At 29.3% G+C, this 22,607-nt stretch overlaps 1 protein-coding gene across 2 annotated transcripts in view; it reads right to left on the bottom strand.

The window, feature by feature from the left end:
* The window catches only part of LOC142323308 (uncharacterized), a 99,767-nt gene that overhangs the window by 23,957 nt on the left and 53,203 nt on the right, over nt 1-22,607 (bottom strand). For both annotated transcript variants that reach the window (XM_075362779.1, XM_075362780.1), the window contains exons 5-7: nt 17,033-17,173; nt 9,627-9,766; nt 2,554-2,693 (exon numbers count right to left, since the gene is read on the bottom strand). In XM_075362779.1, coding sequence (XP_075218894.1) covers nt 2,554-2,693; nt 9,627-9,766; nt 17,033-17,173 — 421 coding nt within the window. The remainder of the gene's footprint in view (nt 1-2,553; nt 2,694-9,626; nt 9,767-17,032; nt 17,174-22,607) is intronic.

Raw genomic sequence — 22,607 nt, 5'->3', positions numbered from 1 at the left:
GCCACCATAATTTTTAACTTGACAAAAGCTCACGAATTATTAGTAATAAAAAGGAATTGTATTATTAGCTAAAATTTTAAGCGCTTCAGTCTGAAAAAAATGACACATTGTTTTTTGCAAATCAAACAGAACAGTTATAATGGGAAATTTTAGCATGGGTATATGTTAAAATTTTCAAAACAACTTTGTGCCAAGTTTTATCTCCTTCAGTATGCGATAAAATCAATACCATTCAAATAATTGCCATTGGTCAAATACCACTAAACCAATAAGTTATTATTGAAAAACAAAATTTACCACTAGTTCTCTAAAAAAAAAAATACAAAATAAAAAAGTTAAATGCATAGGTTTCAAAGTTTTCACTTTTCACTTAAACAACTACATCAGTAATTAAAAATGGCGTGGGAAAATCAATATATTTAATGAGCCCCAATTTATATCAACACAGCAATTAGCCCTTTTCTGACCAATGAACCTTGATGATGGTCAAATATTTTATGTATTATTCTACTTTTTTTTTAAATTAATTATCTCAGCTCTCAGTTAATCTGGACAGTTTATTAGCATAGCATACACCAGACTCTTCGAACACTTTCCAAATATTCTGTCGATGTACATGTAGTACAACCAATCCACTGCCTTAAGACAAAAGTACCATGAGAATTTTCTTTTGTCCAGAAATGGTTAGTATGGAAACTGCTTATTCCATTCTGAGTAAACAATACATCATCTGCAAATAAAATATTACATAAAACTATAAGGTAACTAATACCTTACATCATTAGCCAGCAACAAAAGTCAGTCTTTCTTCAGAAATCACCCAATAATTGAGCTTGAATGTAGTGAAGGTAATAAATACAGTTTCAATAACATTATGAAGAATATTCCATATTATGTGGTGGCTATGAATACCTTTCTGATGAGGGATTTTTCTGCAAGACAATCTTGAATCCTCTTCAGTTTTGTCTAAAACCTATTCCTCTATTTCAGGTTGAGACAAACCTTGGTCTACCATAAACATTTCTCAACTCAAATGTACAGATCTCACATAATTACTGGTGGATTTTGATTTACATTCACTGTAAATTGTACATTTTACTGTAAGGCTGTAAGTGCGTATAATCTAGTATAATATTGTAACCAATCATTATAATTTAAATAGCTATGTTGTTACTTATAGAATTAAATATTTAAAAATATTTGCTAATGGAGTTTTTATTTCTTGAAAATTATTTTATTAATAATAAAATAAATATTTTAATATGATGTTTTTCTAGAGAACATAAACAAAAGATATAAAATAAATAAATACTTCATTTACTCCAATTGAAAAACATAAACATAAAAACCTAAAGAATACTTTACTTATGACTAAATTAATCAAATCAGTTAGACTACTCGAAAACAGTGAAAATTATACTACCTTTTAATTAATTATAATTAAATAAGAGAACAAAAAAATGTTTTTATTATTAAAAAAAAATTGGTTAAATTAACTTAGTTTAGGTTGTCCAAATAGCAGAGTTGGACCTCAATATAAGGGAACCTTCCTTTTCAACATTCATTTAAAATAATACTAACTACTGTATTCAACAATCTATTAACTAACATTTAAGTATTCATAAGTTAATTATAGATCAAGATTAAAAATAAAAATGTAATAATTACATGTATAAAAATAAAGATTAATGGTAAATTAAAACAAATTAAATTCTACAAAAACAAGATTAAAATTTAAATCTAACCCACCAAAAATTAGTTAAAATGATTATAAAACTGAACAGCAAACAGCACTATCAAATTCCATCCTTTGAATAACCAGTTTGGTAGAAGTCATCACTTCCTGCAACAACCTGCCTTATACATTTATCACTTGTGATTCTAATTCCTTAACACCTGTTATAGAACTGCACTTTGTATTTATTACAACACACATAATTTTAAAAAGTTAACATTTTTTATTATGGATTTCATTCCTGAATAAAATTCAACTATCTTTTACAGGATTATATTTGATCAGAGATCTACAAACTCCATTAAATAACAACAAATTATCAAATTTTATAAATCTAAGAAAGAAATATCCCTAAATCTAAAAAAATTGATAGAAGAAAATTACTGCACCAATGACAGTAAGAAACTGAACAATAAAATTTGTATGCATGTTCAATTATAATTCAATGGGATTTTAATGAGATTAAGAAGGATGTAGGAGGCAAAGTTTTTCCAGATAGGCCAGCTCAGCCTTTGGGCTAAACAAAATACTGTGGCCTGCCTAAAAACACAGAGTCACAACAGGCTTAAAGCCAGCCTACTGACTAGATGTCAAGGATACACTAGCTCTTATGACCCACAGGCTTGCTCAACTTAGTGGGGGTCAGATCTGCACCCATAGAACTCAGAATAGGGAAAAAGGAATCGATAAGGAAAAAGATAAGGAGTGGGTGGTGAGAGAACAATCAAACTATACAAAAAAATTAGATAGTACTTTACTGCTTACTCAGAACTCTTGAATGTACGTGATTAAATAAAGCTTATAAAATTATATATTACCGACAGCAGCTGTTGTCATTCGATCTAATCCATGTCCAACATGATCAGCATGTGCCTTTGTTCGATCTTCAAACATATATTCCCTTGCTTCTGAAAGTCGTGGTAAGTATTGCAGATTACGAAGTTCATTGATCCCAGTTCTGTAAGAAAACAATTAAATAAACTTGATGATTACTTATTATTATAACTAAATCATTTATACTATAGCAACAACAGGTTGACAGCCAACAATAGATGCTATGATGAATGACAACAAATTTTGTAGCAGGTGAAAAATACCGTGCCTGACTGGTACTCAAATGCAGAACCTTCAGATGAAAGGCAGAGATGCTACCACTTTATATATCATAACATTAATATAAAAGGGTGAATCAAATTTAAATGGTATTTTTGTTATTCTATGCAGCAAGCAATTCCAAACTGGATGACAGAATGAGGGGTTAATTTTTGGTGTTAGAGAGGGAGAACCACCTTGTTATGTCACTCTGTTCTGTCATCAGTACAGCCATAAGTGAGCAAGTGGTTCTGTCGTCTGTTGCACAACGTTTAACCATAAAGTTTTTAACTAATCAAGGTGTTAAACCTGTAGAAATTTTAAATTGTTTAAAGGTACAGTTTGGGGGCACTACACTGTCCCAGAACCGATTGTATATGTGAGCAAGACAATTTAAGAGCGAGCAAGAAAGTCTAGAGAACGAAAGTCATGATTGACCCCCAAGGTCAAGTCTCACAGCTGACAGTATCTGTGACATTCAAGAGCTTATTGAAGGTGATCGCCAGTTCACTGCTGCATCAGAAGTGGATATCAGCTATGGGAGTGCTCAATCCATTATCACTAATCACCTTAGCTTTAGAAAAATTAATGCTCAATGGGTTCCAAGGTTGTTGACCAAAAATCAAAAACAGGTCAGGTTGGAGTGACTTCTGAATTGATTTTGGGAAGAAGGGGACAATTTTTTGAGGCGCATCGTCATATATGATGAGACATGGGTCCATCATTACACTCCAGAGTCAAAAATGATGAGTAAGGAGTAGCAAAGGAAGGATGAGGACTGCCCAGTGAAGGCCAAAACCCGTCTGTCAGCCAGAAAAGTTCTTGCAATGATTTTTTTTGACTCAAGGTGAGTTTTACTCATTGATTTTCTCCATAATCAATGAATAGTGAATGCAGTTTACTATTGCCAGCTCCTACAGTCATCAAAAGCAGCCTACCAAAATAAAAGATGGGATATGCCCATCAGAGAGTCATCCATCTCCATTATAACACCAGGCTGCACACCGCAATTTTAACAAAGGATAAATTTGAAAAAATGCACTGGGAAATCCTCGACCATCCTTCCTACAGTCCAGATTTGTGCCCCTGCGACTATTTTTTGAAAGAATCGCTTACAGGGGAACGATTCGAAAACAATGATGTCAAGGAGCGCATACACAATTGGTTGACGATTTGTCTTTAAACATTTTAAGAACAAGGAATATTCAAGTTTCCAAATTGTTGGTAAAAGTGTGTAGATTGTCCAGGAGCCTATATAGAGAAATGATGGAAGGTATGAATTGTGTATATTATTAATCAATATATTTATAAAAAAAAAATTACCATTTATATTTGATTCAACCTCATAATAGTCTCTTATGTTAATACAAGGGCTATTCAAAAACTAACTTCTGATTCGTTAATAAATAACACCAATTAATAAATAAACAATTTATTATATATATGTTATGGCTACTTTTCTACATAACATCTGTCAAAATTAAGGCACCTATCATATCTGTAAACAAGTTTTTGAACACCCTTGTCAATTAACTCTGCCGCCTGTGAATTAAGGCACGTAGCAACGCCATTTTTTAACTCCTTGCAGTACCAAGGGCTGGAAGTTAAATTCTGAACTGAAATAATGATAAAACTGACTGTGAGAAGTGTGTTGAAGAAATTGAGAAGGGCCATACAAAACAAACAATGCGACATAATGAGTTCAGGCAATGTTTTTCTGCATGTCAATGCTTGCCTGCATGCTGCAGAACACATTCAACACCAAATCTACAGTTTCAAATGGAAATTGTTTAATCAACCTACAGCCCTGACTTGGCTCCCAGTGATTATCTTTTTCCGAAAATGAAGAAATGGTTAGTGACACAGTATTTTGAAAATAACAAGGAGTTGAAAAACAGTGTTATTAACTGGTTTCATTCACAGATGACAGAGTTTTATGACAAGGGTATTCAAAAACTTGTTTACAGATATGACAAGTGCCTTAATTTGGATGGCAATTATGTAGAAAAGTAGCTAAAAGATGTAGCTATAAGTATATAATAAACTGTTTTTTAACAATTGGTGTTTTTTAATAATGAATCAGAAATTACTTTCCAAATAGCCCTTGTAAAACAGAAGGAAAAAAGCATTGCAAAAACCCAAGAGGTTTACTATCCAAGCCATCAAATCACTAAACTACTCTGCTACTTTTACAATCTGTGATAGATAATGAAACTAATATTTTGGTACCAAATATTAATTTACTTTTTGTATATTTACTTTTTCGTATATTACTTCCCTATGGCAGTCATCATATTCAAATTTAAACTGTTAATTAAATCTTTTTTTCTACTCCATGTAAACGTTTTCACAATTTTTTTTATCCAGACACTATTTTTTATACAGCTATCTTACTCTAAATATTAAAATTAGATTTATTATAATTATTTCATTTAATTTTTGTTATTACTTTTCAAAGTTTTCTTTAATTAATTAATTAAATGTTTTTTTGAAAGGTTTGTATCCTAAGTTAAGTAAAAATTATTTTGTCTCCTTTAATGTTGTGAATAATGTTTAAATTTGTATAAATTAATTTACTTTTGTTCCTTATATTATGACTGCTTTCAGCAGCTATGTATTTATAAAAGTCTTGGTTTTACTCAATACTTATATTTGCATATTAGGAGCTCTATTAACCATACTACATTAAGTTATTTTTTGGTGGCATGGATGTATTAATTTATTACAAATTGCTGGTACTAGCAATACTGGTTTTTGATCCATATCCCTTATTTTTTTTAAATCTTTTTATATTATACCTAAAAAGTATTTTAGTTACATTTTAGATATTATTGTATCTTTAGTGGTATATCACATTCTAAACTGGTTTGTTTATAGTATACTACCAAAATAACACCAAGATAGGTAACAAACGTAGATAACTAAAGATTAAAAAATTTGTTAGATAAAGCAATAAATGATAGAAATATTCATTTTAACAAAATAACTACATTTCGCTGCTAGGATGCAATTTGTTAGGCTATTAAATTAAATGGATCAAATATGATCCAAAAGGTTGGGCAAGTTCAATTGTTCAAGTAGAAGACATTAAATTTTAAAGATTTCTGGATGATGCTGTTTTGGATATTAAACAGAAAATGAAGGTAATAATATAACAAATCAATTTTTTTACACTTACACGTACCTGCAACTTAAAATTCACAGTTCGATTTATCTTTTTCATGAATAACCAACATAATAATAACAATTCTCAACTGTATGTAAACATGGTATTTAATTTTTTTTGTGGAAACATTTTTTTGGTGACTTTTCAGTTCTTTTATTCTCTAGATAGGCACAAAAAATTTTCTTTATCTTACTCACAGGTAGCAGTTATAAAAGCCTAGGAGTTAAAAATATAATTAGAAGTCTACAACAGATACAAAGAGACTATTTTCATTAATACTCAAGCTAATCTAAAGAAAATTTTACTTTTACAAGTAATTAAGCTTAAAAAATAATCTCAAAATAATACTATTGAAACAAGACTTTGGTGCTATATTTTTATAATAAATAATATATATAAATTCTTTTAACTTTTTATAATTCTGATTATAAACTACAATTGTTTCTTTTTATTTTTCCTATAAATCTAAAATCATCAAATAAAGAAAAAATGTCATCTCTCATGACAGGGATATGAATATGAAGTAATAATCCCAGCCTTAAAAACAGGAATTATATACATTTTTTCACAACTTTTACAGTTTCAATTTACTGAACTGACATGGTTTTTTGACATTTTTCTTTTTTTTTACCAGCTGTTATCAAGGAAGGAAGATATGATGCTATCCTTTATCACAAGAATAAAGAATTAAAAAATCAATAATTTTCTTTTTTGTTTTTTTGTTAACAGTAGAAACGTTGGACAGCAGAAAGCAATGGCTTTTCAGTTCCGCCTGGCAGCCAATAAACTGTGCAACTGCTGGAAGGCCCAGTCAAATGAACACCTGCTGTTTGACTGCCCTGCTCTTGGGGGGCCAGAGACCAGGCCACCCTGGAACTTAGAGGTCAAGGGAAAAATTGGCCGCTCATGAGCGGCAAGTCAATGTGGCGAGAGCCACATTGTCGGACTGTGTGGTAGTTCCTTGATGCGGTTGCTTTCTTCAACCGACATAAGTAATTTACTTAAGGGAAAGACTCCTACCACACTGCTGTAGGAAACTAACCTACAAATATATGGCTGACCACCAGCCAATTAAGGCTCCAAGCACTTTAATATGGTGGACAGGTACTTGCTGGCATTCAACAACCTAGGCGTGGCAGCAAATTGCTATCTTGACAAAGTAAATTTCAATTTATGGATGTCATATACAATTTTAGTAGTTGACAAGGTGCGCCGCCTACCCATTTTAGTAAATACATGAGAAGTGAGCGGTTGAGTCACGTAAGCCAGTGGTGTATGGCACCACACTTAGTCCGCTCATGCTGTTAGGTAAGCTCTAGGAGCTATTTAGGACACTGGTCACTTAACTGTTTTGAGGCTCAGTAGCCATTTGTGGCACAGACATTCTCAGTCTTATGTTTTAGGGCAACCAAGTAGGGTGATGGCAGGAGAAATGCCAAGCAAACCAATCTCCTCAGCATGGAATATGATTAACAGACCACCTTTATTAATCTGCACTTTTTTCCTGCACTATTGTCAGCTAACTACAATTTTGTTGTCGAATGGGACATTAAAATATACAATTTGTTCAAATAAACAATTGAAGAATTTTCTTTTCTAACATCGGTCATTTTTCTTAAATATTCTATCCTCTTCCACTGAATATCTTCTTTCTAAATCAAAGGTTTGCTATATTATCAGTTTTACACTACTCAAACCCTAACTCTTTCAGGATAGCTGCTAGTGTGGTTATACTTTTAAGTTACTTTACTTTACGTTACTTTAAGAACCTTTAACTTAATTACTCTTTTGAAATTCTTTACATAATTTATTTAATGTAGGCAGTTCACTACATTTTGCATTAAATTCATCAACTGTTGATATAACGCCTTGATCAAAACTGTCTAATTCAAACTAACTGGTTTTGAACATTGTTTACACTTTTTTGATGTGCTGAATGAGCATGACTGCGGTTTAGATTTAAGAAGATCCTGCTTTTCTTTTTCTGAGTTTTTAAGCTTGTGATCTTGAAATTCCACAACCTGCACGGTTCTTCTTCACATTTTTGAATGCATATTAAATGTTTGTCATCTTGTAATTTTTCTAAATTCATAGTTTCTTCTTCATAAAATCATATATATTATTAATTATTTCACAAGCTTGGCTACAGAGCATTTTATTGTTAATATTAAATTTAAATTCTGCCATTGCAAAAAAGAAATTCACTAACAAAATCACAAAAAATGTATGAATTCATTAATACACACAAAACATTAACTAACACCAACACATTACAGAAGGAAACAATTACACAATTTATACCGGGATACACCAAAAATTGAAATAAATCAATTTATTGAAAATTAAAAGTAAACATTAGTATTGAAAATTAGTCGACAATGCGAAAAAAAATTACTTAATAATTCTATAAATATACAAAATGTCTAAGTTATTAATAAATTATTATAATTTGTAAGGAACAGGCCTATTACTTAATGATGATGTTTATAGTAATAAACATTACCCGTTAAAAGTGCATATAAATATAACTCAAATGAAATATTTTTATAACCTTTATTGATATAATGTGGTCATAATAATAATCTATAATCTCATAATAATAATCTATTAATACAAGTATAAACTATTCAGTTTTGTACTGTATAGTAAGAAATATTTACAAGTACGCTAAATATTATAAAAGAAATTACTGACTAAAATTAAACAAAATGATAATTAAATCATAATTGTGAAAAGAGTTTTTGCTATGAAAATAGTTAAACGCACTATATTACAGAATACTCGGGTTTCTAAATGAACCTATGTTACGAGAAAAGAATAATATAATTCCCTGCACAGCACCTAGCGCTGTGCAGCTTGTCTGCCTCACACAAACAAGCTTTTATTTTCATCATATGCACTACATTTTACTACATTTCTATTTCTTTGATTACTATATATTACACAATATTATCCGGTCAACTCCTTCCTACAAAATCATTGTCTTAAAAAAAAAAGTTTCATTTCATTTCAACAACAATAGGGGTTTAATTTTAAGTTCAGCTACATCATTACCAAATCGTATTACTTTTATTAACTTACTAAGGCTCAGAAAGGGTTACAAAAAATACATACAAGCATAATGAAATATATATTGAGAAATTTCTTTCTCAATAATAGTTCAGCTTTAATTTTTCATTTATTTTTTTAATTTGATAAAGAAATATAGAAATGTTTATAGAAAACAAAGTATATAAGAAATTTTACCAAACTGGTAGAAATGGATTTTAAAACTCAATGAATTTAATGATAAAAACACATAAATGACTCAAACAGCAAACAAAACCAAGATTTTACTGTAATTACAATAATTTTTATATTTCTTATAAGGAGTACATACCAGACATACTACTACCGCATAGTTTATTTTATAATATTGTATAGAAATAAAAACCTATTTACAAAATTATTATCCCTCAGAGAATAAAATAAAATATTATGTAAGTTAAATATGGATTATAAAGTTACTAACTGTTACTGAAATAACATAAGAAAAGAGGTTTACAATCATGCAGAAGAAAGATAGTTTTGTGGTCAACAAGAAATTGTACTCCAATAATAACTACTTACTACTTAAAACTAATAACTTCTAACCTTCTTCTTTTAAATGGTGATTTGTGGATATCAGCAGTTGGAACCAACTGCTCTCCAGGGCGAATCCATAAAATTGGACCATCGTTTGATTCTTGAGGTGACTCCATTTGAACTACAGATAATGGTCCCCATGGCATTGTCTAAAACAAGTATTTACAAAAAATAAACTTTTTTGATGGCAAAGTTTCCATAAGATTTTCATTTATAAATTTATGTTATATTTATAAACAATTTATGCACGATTAAACAAATTATACGATTTCTGCAACAAAAAAAATTATCTGCCTTTTAGACATTTACAGAGCTATAACAAATTACAGGATTTCTTTCAAAAAAGAAAAAAATGCCATTTATTCCAATACCTCTGATTAATTAGTACTCATAGTTATTCCAATACTCTAATTTTTATTCTGATAGCAAAAATACGACTTAATAAACATAAAACCGAAAAAATATCTTTAAAAAATAACTGTTTTCCCACTGATAATCAGTGGGATAAGTTAAGTAACTTATCCCACTTTTTCAGTAACAGTTCAATGACCAGCATATCCAATTTAAGAATGAATGTATTACTCGATCAGCATAAACTTTACAAGCACAATTCTTAACAGGGGTGCTGGAAAATATGTTTCTATAATTTAAATTTTAGAAAGAAAACAGAGAATTGGATCATAAAGTCTGAAATCAATGATAAGATGATAGAGAAATAATTTTTTTTTAAATTTGGTTTTTACAGTAACTTTATTTTAATAATTTACTGTTAATGAATTCTTTAATGACAGATGAAATGAAAGTAAGAAAAATTTTATGTTTAAAATGATAATTTATAGGTCTAAAAAATAAAAATATTGTTGTAATGTGCTGCTCGTAATTTTTTTTTCAACTTCAATGAATGTAATCAGTATCTATATATCCTTTTAAACAATTTTCCAGAAATTCCCAATGTGTTCCAAAATTACTTTGAATGGGTCGACATCCGTAATCCGTTGAATAAAATATAGGTGGCAATAAAAAAAAATTTTTTTCAGTTATTTCATGAAGTTTGTCACAAACTTTACTTGCTCCAGCAAATAAAATTAATGAATTTTTCCAGCTACCCACAGAATTTATATTCTATACCAATTAAGAGCACAGTTCCAGGTATAATTGCACTTTTTATAAATAGATGTCAGGGTAAGAAATTCTTTAGATTATTTATAAAAATGGTATGCACAAAACATCTGAAAGGTTTAAAAATTACCCTTAATTTTAAGTGATTTAAATGCAATATATAAATCCTGAACAAATTAATTTCAATTTATAAAAGATTAGAAAAAATTATGAATTTTGATTGGGTAACATATAAAAACAAATACATAATGTCTTCTGTAATTCTGTACCATGATTAAATATTTAAATTTTGCTGAAAATAATCAAAAATTATGCAAGTTCGATCTGTTAAAAATCTTTTGAAAAGTAACTGTTATATCGGTCTAATGAATTAACTTAACCAGTTTGCTTTCATTCAATATAAATTCAAAATAATATGCTATCAGAAAAAGAAGTATTAATTCAGAGTTCGAGGAGTAAACATCGGGAGCGATTAGCGTGTTGGTGTTTGATAAGTGGTGAAATGCAGAGTCTTATTTTCGCAGTAGTGATTGATGGTAATTGTATAATGAAACGGAACAGTATTTTTAGGGAAACTTAACTTTGCATTCGATGTGAATACATATCAACAGAGGATCTATATGTTGTCTATTATTCAAAATTTATTATCGGTTTATTATTCTTCATACATTGCTGTTTATGCCAACATCATGCCTAAATGTGGAGTTTGTAATAAAAATATAACCACTAAACATAGAAAAATAGTTTGCACTGACTGCAAGACATTATTTCATGCAAGCTGAAAAAATATAAGCAAAGATGACATTGAATTGTTGATATTCAATAAAGAAATTTGGATGTGAACATTGCGCCTTAAGCAAAAGAAAAGATCTTCAACTAGAAACTGCTGTACAAAGAAACAACTTTACACTTGATGACGTGATGTCCGCTATAAATGAATTAAACAGAGCCCAGAAACGTATGATAAGTGATATGAATGAATCGTCAGACCTCCTACACAAAAAGATTGATGATAACTCAAAAATAATTGCTGACCAGTCACTAAAATTAGAAGAGTATGTTCAAAAAATTGGGAATTTGACAGCTGAAAACCATAATTTCCGTCAACAAGTTAAACATCTTGAGTTCAGACTTGAGGATGCGGAGCAATATAGTCGTAAAAGTATGATAGAAATTCATGGTATCCCAAAAAAGATGATGAAGATATTGTTGATACAATTAAAAAAGTGGGAGACGTAATTGGTTTCCAAATTATGGATGAGATGATCGATGCTTGTCACAGATTGCCAGGGAAAAATAATATGTTCGACGGAATCATTGTCAAGTTCGTCAGAAGGCGGGTTAAGGAAAATTTCATGAAGAAGAAACGAGATAAAAAATTTATCACTACATTAAACATGGGATTTACAACTGATACTCCAGTGTACATAAATGAGTTGCTCTGTCCACCAAGGAGACGGCTAGATGCGCTCGCTCGGCAGGGAAAAAAGTCTAAAGGTTACAAGTACATCTGGCTATGAGATGGGAAAATACTTATGTGGAAGAATGAAAAAGACAAAGTTGTGCTGATTAGGAATGAAGAGGACTTAAACAAATTACCGTTAAGTACACTTATTTATGTTAAAATAAATTTTTATTTCTAATGATCTCTAACGATTTTAATAAATTAATGAACTGTGAATTTAAAATTCTGCACCAAAACATTAGTAGTCTGCGAAAGAATTTTGATGAATTATTAGTTAATTTATCTAAATTTGAAAACATGCCAGATATAATTGTTTTATCGGAAATTTGGATAATGTCAAATGAAGTATCTTTATATGAAATAAAAAGTTATGATATGATAGCTAATTGCAATGAAGGTTATATAGATCAGGTGGAATTATTGTTTATATCAATTCTAAATTGAACTACCGAAGGGTTTCTTTATCTCTGTCTGCATGTGATGCAATTCTTATTGACCTAGTGCACAATGGTATTGAATATACAATACTTGCGCTATATAGGTTACATAGTAAGGATAAGAGGCACTTCTTAAATGAATTTAATGATGTGCTGTCTAAAATTAATTCTAATAACTGCATAATAATCGGTAGCTTTAACTTAAACCTACTTTTCGAATCCCACTTAATAGATGAATATAAAACTATTTATAACTGCCATGGATTTGAATCATTAGTCAATGAACCCACACGACTTACAAGTGGAACATGCATTGATCACTTATTGTCAAGAATAGAAAATAAAAATAATTATGAAATAGTTTCAACTGCGAGTCATTTGCAGATAACAGATCTGCAAACGTCTTATAGGCTCGGGATATCGCATATCTCAAATGTGACGCATTCCAATACTATTAAAAATGAGAATAATATGAATGCTATTAAAATTGATTATCATAAATTCATTTCCCTTATCGCTACAGTAAACTGGCGGGATGTTTATATACATAACGATGCGTCAGCAGCTTTTGATAAGAATATTTACTGAAATTATAAACGAATCTAAAACTCAATTAGTCATACAGGGTAAGCAACTCAAAAAATTAAAACCATGGATAACAGATTAACTGTGTGAAATGATATCAATACGCAATTCATTATACAAAAAAACAATAGCGCACCCTAATAATGTACATTTAATTAAACATTATAAAACATTTAGGAATAAACTTAAAATTAAGATTACATCGGCTAAACAAAAATACTACGATAACATGTTTGACAGATGTAAAGGAAATTCTAAAAAGGAGTGGATAGTAATTAATTCCTTAACCGGTAAAAAAAGAAAAGATAAAGTTATTGAACTAAATAATGGAAATAATAAAAATATCTCTGAACCATTTCAAGTAGCTAACATATTTAACGATTATTTCATAAATGTTGTAAGTGACTTATGTAAACAATTAAATGAAAGTTGTAATGATACAAATAATGATCTGGCAAATATAAAATGTGAAGTGTCATCAATGTTCGTTGAGCCTGTCCTTAATGCTGAGATTGAAAATATTATTAAAATCTCAAAAACAATAAATCCCCTGGTATCGATGGAATAAGCACAAAAATTGTTAAATTAGCGGTAGATCATATATCACATGTCTTAACTTTTCTTGTAAATATAAGCCTCCAATCTGGAAAATTCCCGGACGCTTTAAAAAAAGCAGTAGAAATACCTGTCTTTAAAAAAGGAGATAAAAACTCTGTTACTCAATATAGACCAATATCTCTACTCTCTATCTTCTCTAAAATCTATGAGAAATGTATGAAGAACAGATTAATATCATACCTCAATAAAACTTCTTTTTTTAGTAAAAACCAATATGGATTCATGGCTGGGAGCAATGCTGAAAAGGCACTCTTAAATTTTACTACCCAAGTATTTCAGGGCATAAATGATAAGAAATGTGTGAGCGGTCTATTTTTAGACGTAACAAAAGCTTTTGATTGTGTAGACCACAATGTCCTTCTATGCATTCTGTGGATGAGTGGTATTAGAGGTGTTTCATTTGATTGGTTTGAGAGCTATCTGATCAACAGGCGACAGTGCGTGAGAATAAAAGGGTGTTTAAGTAACTTTGCTGGGGTACAATATGGAGTCCCACAAGGATCCGTATTAGGAGCCATACTATTCATAATATATGTAAACAGTGTATGTTCGGCCCTGCTTAAAGGCAATGTATATGCATTTGCAGATGATACTGCCTTGTGTTATGTCCGCAACACCTGGAGAGAAGTGGCTGAGGACATGCAATCAGATTTGGACACACTGCGGTTATGCTTTTCAAATCATTATATGATCTTGGGCATTGAAAAAACTTTGTATATCAACTTCTAGTTAAAGGGGAAAATAAAATTTCCACTTACAATAAAATATAAATGTAAAAAAAGTGTGATAAATAAATCCGACTGTTTAGAATGTAGTGAGATCGAACAACGTGGTATTTGTAAATACTTGGGCATTGTGTTAGATAGTGGTCTAACCTGGAAGAATCATATTGCGCTATTAAAGCAAAAACTTTTAAGCTATCTTAGGATATTTTATTTTTTAAACAAACTATCCCCAAAAATAACCATGAGAAAACTTTATTTTGCTATTGTGCATAGTCGACTAGACTACAGCATCAGCTGTTGGGGAGGAACTTATGTTACAAATTTAGATTCCATAATCAAAATCCAAAAAAGATTCGTTAGAATGATAGTAAAAAAAGTACGGATCATTCTTTGCCAATATTTAGGGAATTGTCTACATTACCGCTACATTATTTATATGTTTATAAAGTAATGAAAATTTTCTTTATCAGAAGTGGTCATAGAGATAGTATGATAACTGAGTACGAACTTAGAAGTAAAAGGAATGTATATGTCCCCAGAGCAAATAAAACGAGTTATATGAAGTTCTTTTCAAGTACTGCTCCTAGATTGTATAACATACTTCCTAATCATAAAAAGACCAGTAGGAACCTAAACACTTTCTTAAAGCTACTAAGACGATGGCTAATTAATATTGATGACGCTGAAAGTATGTTCCATGTAATTACATGATTTATGATTACATAAATAATTAATTATAATGCTTTATACGATTAGTCTTAATATAGAAATAGATTTTTTACATATATAACTTAGCGGGTAGCACTGAATGAAAGGTTTATTAGTAAACATAAATATTTGACGACGATAGATCTTCTCTATACTTAACTGCAGAAAGATAAGTTTCCACCAGAGTAAATCATGAATTGAACCAAAACTAATCCTCCTATATAAGATAAAACTGTTTACTTTTTCCCCTTACTCTAACTAAAAAGATTAATAGAAAAGGGATGGTGCCACAAAACAGGCAAGACCCTTGTGGAACCTAATCTTTCATCTTTTACAAATAATATAAATTAAGTATAATTAAGTTAAGTAATAAATATTAAATTGTATTATAAAACAATGTTAAATTAAGTATGATTAAGTTAAGTAATATTATAATTAGTATTAGGATTACTCCATTAATTATTAATTCTGTAAAAGTGAAAGAAATAAAGAAAAATGAAGAAAAGTCATTAGTTTAACTTTGTTATAAATTTCTGCGTTTAAATCGGCCCTGCGCCCTGACACCTATGAATTAAAAAAATTTATAAAACCTTTTTCTGAAATTCTTTATATATAAATCGTTTTTTCTAAATTATTTATTTTACACGAGTCAAACAAAAGCTCAATACAGAGACAAAAGAAAGAAAATAAACTATGTGTGCCAGACAAAAACAGATTGATGAAACTGCTCATGAATAAAAGAAATGACAACAGGAAACTACAGAGCTTGATTAAAGAAAGCAAGAATTTCAGGCCAAACCCTGAATACACCAATATTTTTATGTATGATCTCATGAAAAAATTATTAATTTAGCCTTATAAGTTGTCTGCATAAATTTAGTACTGCATTGTTTTATCCCTGAAGCCAAAAAAGAGGAACGATTTCTGACCAATCAGAACCTGAAAACAAAGCATTCCAGAACAGTGTTTATATGAACGTTTGTCTTTCATTTAGAGGAATAAGCTTGTAATAAAGTTTAGCAGGAACCTCCTAGGATATCCAGTGTGATGCCTCCATCAAATAAACTGCTTTGCTTTTTCTCACATTAGTTACGCAATTAAATTAGTACAACAGTAATTTTTTTAATTCTATGTGATATCTATAAATAAAAAGTAATATTTTGCCTTTCTTAATAGCAATAAATTTGTACGTTGAATGATTTTCAAAGGTAAGATTTTTTTTATAAATATTAACACATGCTATGAATATAATTTACTTTATCATACATTATGTCTAAGTTTACTTTTTTTTTTAATTTTGATGACTGCTTAATTTTTTTTTGTATTTTCATAAATAGCGTACACATAAATACAGCCTTGAACATTTTGAATTCTACCGAAAATTAACAGCAATAAGGAAAATTTTAAATATATAATTTAACTTTGTGAATTAAAATTTCCAAACACAGGGAATTTTATTTTATTTGATATGGTATGAAAATGATAAACATGCAATATTAACAGACACAATCTGTTTATTAAACATATAGCTAAACTATAACTTTTTTAATTTTGCAGACACTTGTTTTTTCTCCTATAATTATTAAAATTTGTTATTCATGTTCCTTAATAAATATCACACTTGAGTATATACACCAAAGAACATCATCATAATACTGAACTCACTGAAACTCATGCCTCAGGTCTCATAGTGACAACTAAAATAAATGAAACAGAATGAAGATACATTAAATAAACTATAACTACACAGACACTAACCATTTTTAAAAATGGATTTGCTTCCAACCTAGCCAGTAGATCAGGAAAATATCCTCCGACTTCTTCATGTACAGTACCAACTAAACTAATCTGATGAAGAGGTCCATGTCGTACTGTTCCGTAAGCATAGTTTTTGAATACCTGAAAACAAAAAAAAATTATAATTATAGTTTAATAAATTAATCACTTTTCATCGGTCAGTAATTTGATGAACAATTTTCTGATAGGACTGTTAATTCTTCTAGCTAAATCATTTAATCTCAACACATTAATTTCATCCAACACCATTAATTACTTGCTTTAAGTATTCTAAACTTTACCTAGAAAACTATTTTTACATAACAAGATGAGAGTTGACAGTACTAAAAACAAAAAATACTAATAGGAGTTTCACCCTAAGCGGTGGTCAACAAGTACTACACACAAACATAGAAGCAGTAGAAACTGTTGCTAGGAAAAATTGTACAAGATCAAATAGATACAAAACAACTTTTGTTAGGCACAAGAAAGATCATTTGAAACTTGTTAGATGGGAGAATGCTTTCCTATAAATATTGTTACAGTAGAAGATACAATATATTTTGATCATAGTTTGTGAATAGAAATTTTATCAAAACTGGTATTGAAATTTGTATTGAAACACTTCTCTATGAGATAAGAAAAAAAATTAATTGACAGGAATAACAGAAAATGGGATATTAATGTGCTTGTTTCCATCAGGGTTTTTTTTTAAACACTAAGACATGAAACAACCATATTGATGAGAATATATATATACAAAAGTTTTTACTTTATAGTCTTCAACAATTATTAATTTTCTCAATTTAATTTTAAACTAACCAAGAAGTAAATCAAATTTTCTTAACTGAAGGACACTAGGAGGGGACCAAGAAGGTTGGATAATGATGATGATGACGACTGACATAATGTAATAGAGTTTTTTACTCATTCTACCAATAGAAGCTTTAAAAAAAAAATTATTTGAACATCAAAAAATTCCTGTTTTCATCATTTGAAGGTAGAAAACAATTCCCATTTTAATTAAATGAAGGCTTAAATTGGCAACAGGTCCTTTCGATTGTTTAGGTTTTTATATATCCTTGAAAAATGATTTAGGTGCAATATAATTTGACTATAGCAAAATTTCCTTAATTTGTTAATGAGATGCTTAAAGAATTTAAAAGTATGTAGCTGGGCCGACACGCCTAAAAGTTTTAATAATATAATAAAATTTTTACTTGCCTTCAAGAAATGTGACACTTTGAAAAAGAAAGAGTTGAATATCCCCAGTCTTATTGAATTAACACATTGCAGCAGATTTTGTTATATTTTCCATAATGCCACAGTGTAATACAAGTCCCCATGGATCTGTATCGGCCATTTTTTTAGTCCAGTATAAGACTTACAGGCCTTGTACGCACAATTCAATTTTAGCACCATCTGTCCATCAATTTCCAATTACTTATACATTCAAAATACTGAAATTGTTTCCCCCATAGCATCTTTCAGAGTTAATTAGCATGCACCTTCTTTAGTAGGCATTTTCACTGAAAACAATGCTGCTGTGGAATGCTGCTTGAAATGAAATTATACAATATATTTTATAATTCTAAACAACATTTAATCACTATACATTCTTCCACTGCCAAATTACCTACATTTGGATACGTATTAATGTCTAAACTATTTTCAAGTGAATGTATTCTACAAGAATCTTTTATCTTCCCGGTCTTTATTTTTTATTTTTATCTAGTTTAACAATTCATTACATAAAACTTTGTTCTTTGCCTTTTTAGATTGCTTCCTGTCCTGTTTTATTCCCATACACCATTTGACTACTTACAAATGTTGGAAGAATTACATCTTTGTTTTACCTGGATCTAAGTTACAAACTTCCGATCAATTTCTTTTCTGCATGAGAGCTATCCTTTACTGCTTTTGATGTCTTTCTTACTTTGTCAATATTTATCACTTTGGATGATGCCTAACAGCTTATAGTATATAGTTAACACGCTAACATACCATACCATTCACAGTATCTTCTATAATCATTTTTCTAGTTTCTGCTAAAAGAGCAAATGCATATTGTAATATTTTTATTACTTCTCAACTGTGATCATTTTTAAAAATTCTCCTTGCTTATTGTTTTTACACATTATTTCTTAAAAATTAATAGGAGGAGACTAAATTCAACTCCTTTTCTCAACCTTTGCAGTAGAGTTTACTTTTGCTTTTTTTTTTCTTTGTCTATACTAATTTTTATATTAACTTCTTTATCTATCCTAATTTATTCTAACTAAAATAAATTAGTTATTTATATCAAAGATGTAAAAATAATTAAATTATAACAATTCAATCACGTATTTTAGTTTAAAACATCACAATTACTGTTGAAGGAATTATCCACAATGTAAATTTTGACTAGTCACTTTAAAACTGTTTAGTCTATAATGTGTGGTCCAAGCCTATACGCTTCTCAGTCTATACAGTTTAAGTCCCTTGCACCTGTAATATTCTGTTCACATAAGATTCAGCAATGCTGAAAAACACATAAAAATCCTTCAGCTACTTTTTTTAGTCACATTTTAAGAATTTTCTATTTCATCTTCAGTGGATACTGATGACAGTACGCACATTCAAATTGCTTTTATTTATTTTAACTTTTGCCTACTCAGCTTCATACATTATTTTATAATTAACTCTACAAGTGGAACTTTTTAAACTGATTATTTTATCAGAAATATTTTTGTTTACTAAGAATCCTATTTCACAAACTTCACTAGCAATGTTATAATAAAATATTACTTTTGTTTTTTAGTTGCATGCACCCTTTACCGCTTCTTATTTTTGCCAAACCCTTCACATTCCACTCCACATTATTCAGTTCCTTTATCAGTTCCATTAGTTTACTATTATCTCTTAATGTAACATAATAATAGTTGAATACAATATTACAATGCTTACCTTTTCTTCATTTATTGCTCATTCAATGTTTCAATCTACACTACAGTCCTCAAAACCTCATTTTGCATTAAATTCTATACATTCTGTTCCCTATTTACAGTTTCATCAACCTGCTCATCATCAGCTTAATTTCCTTCTTCATTACTCTTGCCTATTTAACTCTCTTGTGCAGTTTCTTTTTTCCTTCGTTTATATAACTTTCAATATTCATTTGTTGTCTGTTACCTCTGAATACATGTTGTTTCTGTCATTTTAAGTTGCATTTTTGTGATGCATCTATTTTTTTTTTTCAATTTCATTAACTATGCTCACAGTTTGTGATGGTTATTTAATCAATTTTCTTTTTTGGCTATCCATTAATTTATCTGACTCTACATTAGCATTTTCTATGAAATCATTTAAATCTGTAACATTCCCCCACTATTTTTCATTTCCTAACATTTATTTTCATATTATCACATAGTGTTCTTCCTTCCTAAGTTTCTTCATTATTTAATCAGCTCTTTCCTTTTCTTAATATAAGGATAACAACTGAATAGACTTCTATTAAGAAAATATCTAGTCCCTAAGTTTACATTCTTACATTTTAACATTTCAACTTTCCTCCACTATGTTAATTTTTCTTTCCCAATTTTAGTTTTATTTCAGTTTTCTTCCCCGATTTAAAATAGCAGTCTATTTCATCTAGCTTCCAATTCAGTTTTATTATATCATTTAATAAGCTAATGGCTTTATCCTGAAGAACAGAGTACTTCTCTTCCACATTTTCTTCAGATCCATGTATGATCACATCTTCTTTTTCTTTTAATGTTCCAGTCTTGTGTCTTAATGTCTTTTCATGTTCATTAATTGCAGCTTTATTTCAATTTACATTACTCAAAATAACTTCAATTTTTTTCATTAATATCATTAAGATTTATAAGTTCACTGAAAAAATCTGTAAAATACTTATAAGTCTATAAAAAAATATCTACACGATTTATTCCATGTAAAAATATAGCAGGTATAAATACAATCCACAAACTACAAATTGTTAAAAATACGAATGATATTATTTAGTCAAATTTTATTAAAAACTTTTAACATTATTAACTAACCAGTAAATATTTAAAATAATCAACAACTTTTACCTAAATAGTCAAAGTAATATATCAAATAAAAACAAAAAATAAATGATAAAAATACAAATAAATATTCTTATATAATTCTATAAATTTTATTTTAATAAAACAAAAATGAAACATGTTAGTTAAAAACCCAGTCAGAACAGAAATAAAAAAAATGAATTGTTCAAGATGGATTTGAACCTGCAATTTTCTCATGAATATGATGCTTCTCATATAAGAATCAACCATTTCAACCAACCAATTTTCAGTGTTTAAAATGCAGTATTTATTTTTTTTTATGTTACAATGATTTAACATTAATTTCCTTATATAAAAGATAGACTGTAGATACAATAATTTTTTATAATAATTATTAGTATTACAACTAAAACATTACACTAATTTTACACTTAACAACATATTGTTATATTTTAACAATAGTTAATGCTTGTAACACTACATTTTATTTAAAAAACAATACAAAGATTATTTTTAAGGAAGAGAAATTTGATATACTTCATATCACTCTTTCTAAATTGCTTTTATCCAAAAGAACTCAAGGCAAAAAAAGAAAGTTAATTACTTCAAAAATCAATACATTAACACACAGAGTGTAAGAATAACTAAATGTAACAGCAATATTCAACATTCATACATAACAGAACTCATAAACAGTAAATGCAGTACGTAACAAAGTCAGCATTATCAAACTATGACAAGATTTCATCGTCAAACAAATAGAGAAAAAACATTTGTTAGAAATATATTTATAGTACAAAATAAAATCTCATAATTTAAAAGCAATACAATAATTAGAAACTAGAATTATAGACAAAAATAAATAGCAACCTTCTATTATATAATTTTCTAACAATGTTGTCTGAGATGCACCGACATGAACAAAAAAAAATTAATTCATGCTGGTACTGAAGTAACAACATTTTATCACTTTATTACTAAGAAGTTCCCCTTCACTCTGTACAAATACACATCCCAGTTCCTCTGTACACTAAACAAAAATCAACTGAACCAATACATGAATTTAAACGGTTTTATAACCACAAATAAATGATACTGACTAATACTAGTAATTATGTAATATTACTTTGTTTATTGTTGATAAATACAGTACCAGCCTGATCATATCCTGCCGTTTAATGTTGTTCCTCTGTACTTTACTGTAATCACATCAGTTCTGTAACAGAGATTGTACGGTTAATATTTTTCTTTCATTTTGTCGAAACTTGTTTTTTTTTTGCAGTGTAAAATTTTTATTTTAAAGTATGGGAGATAAACAAGAGACAATTCATACTTTCAATATTAAAAAAAAAATCAGGAGGCAATGGAATAATTAATTATCGTTTAATAGATAAACAAGGTTACACCTGATTTTGGGATCTGTAAAGACTGACTAAATTTAAATTCTGGAACTAAGACAAAACCAACTAACTAACATATGCTGTTGTAAATATCTAGTGACATAAAAGACAAAACCGACTAACTAA

This window comes from Lycorma delicatula, chromosome 4 (genome assembly GCF_047948215.1).
Source record: "Lycorma delicatula isolate Av1 chromosome 4, ASM4794821v1, whole genome shotgun sequence".
Taxonomy (NCBI): domain Eukaryota; kingdom Metazoa; phylum Arthropoda; class Insecta; order Hemiptera; family Fulgoridae; genus Lycorma; species Lycorma delicatula.
Note: the sequence above shows the minus strand (reverse complement) of the source record. Positions and strands in the feature narration are given on the sequence as shown.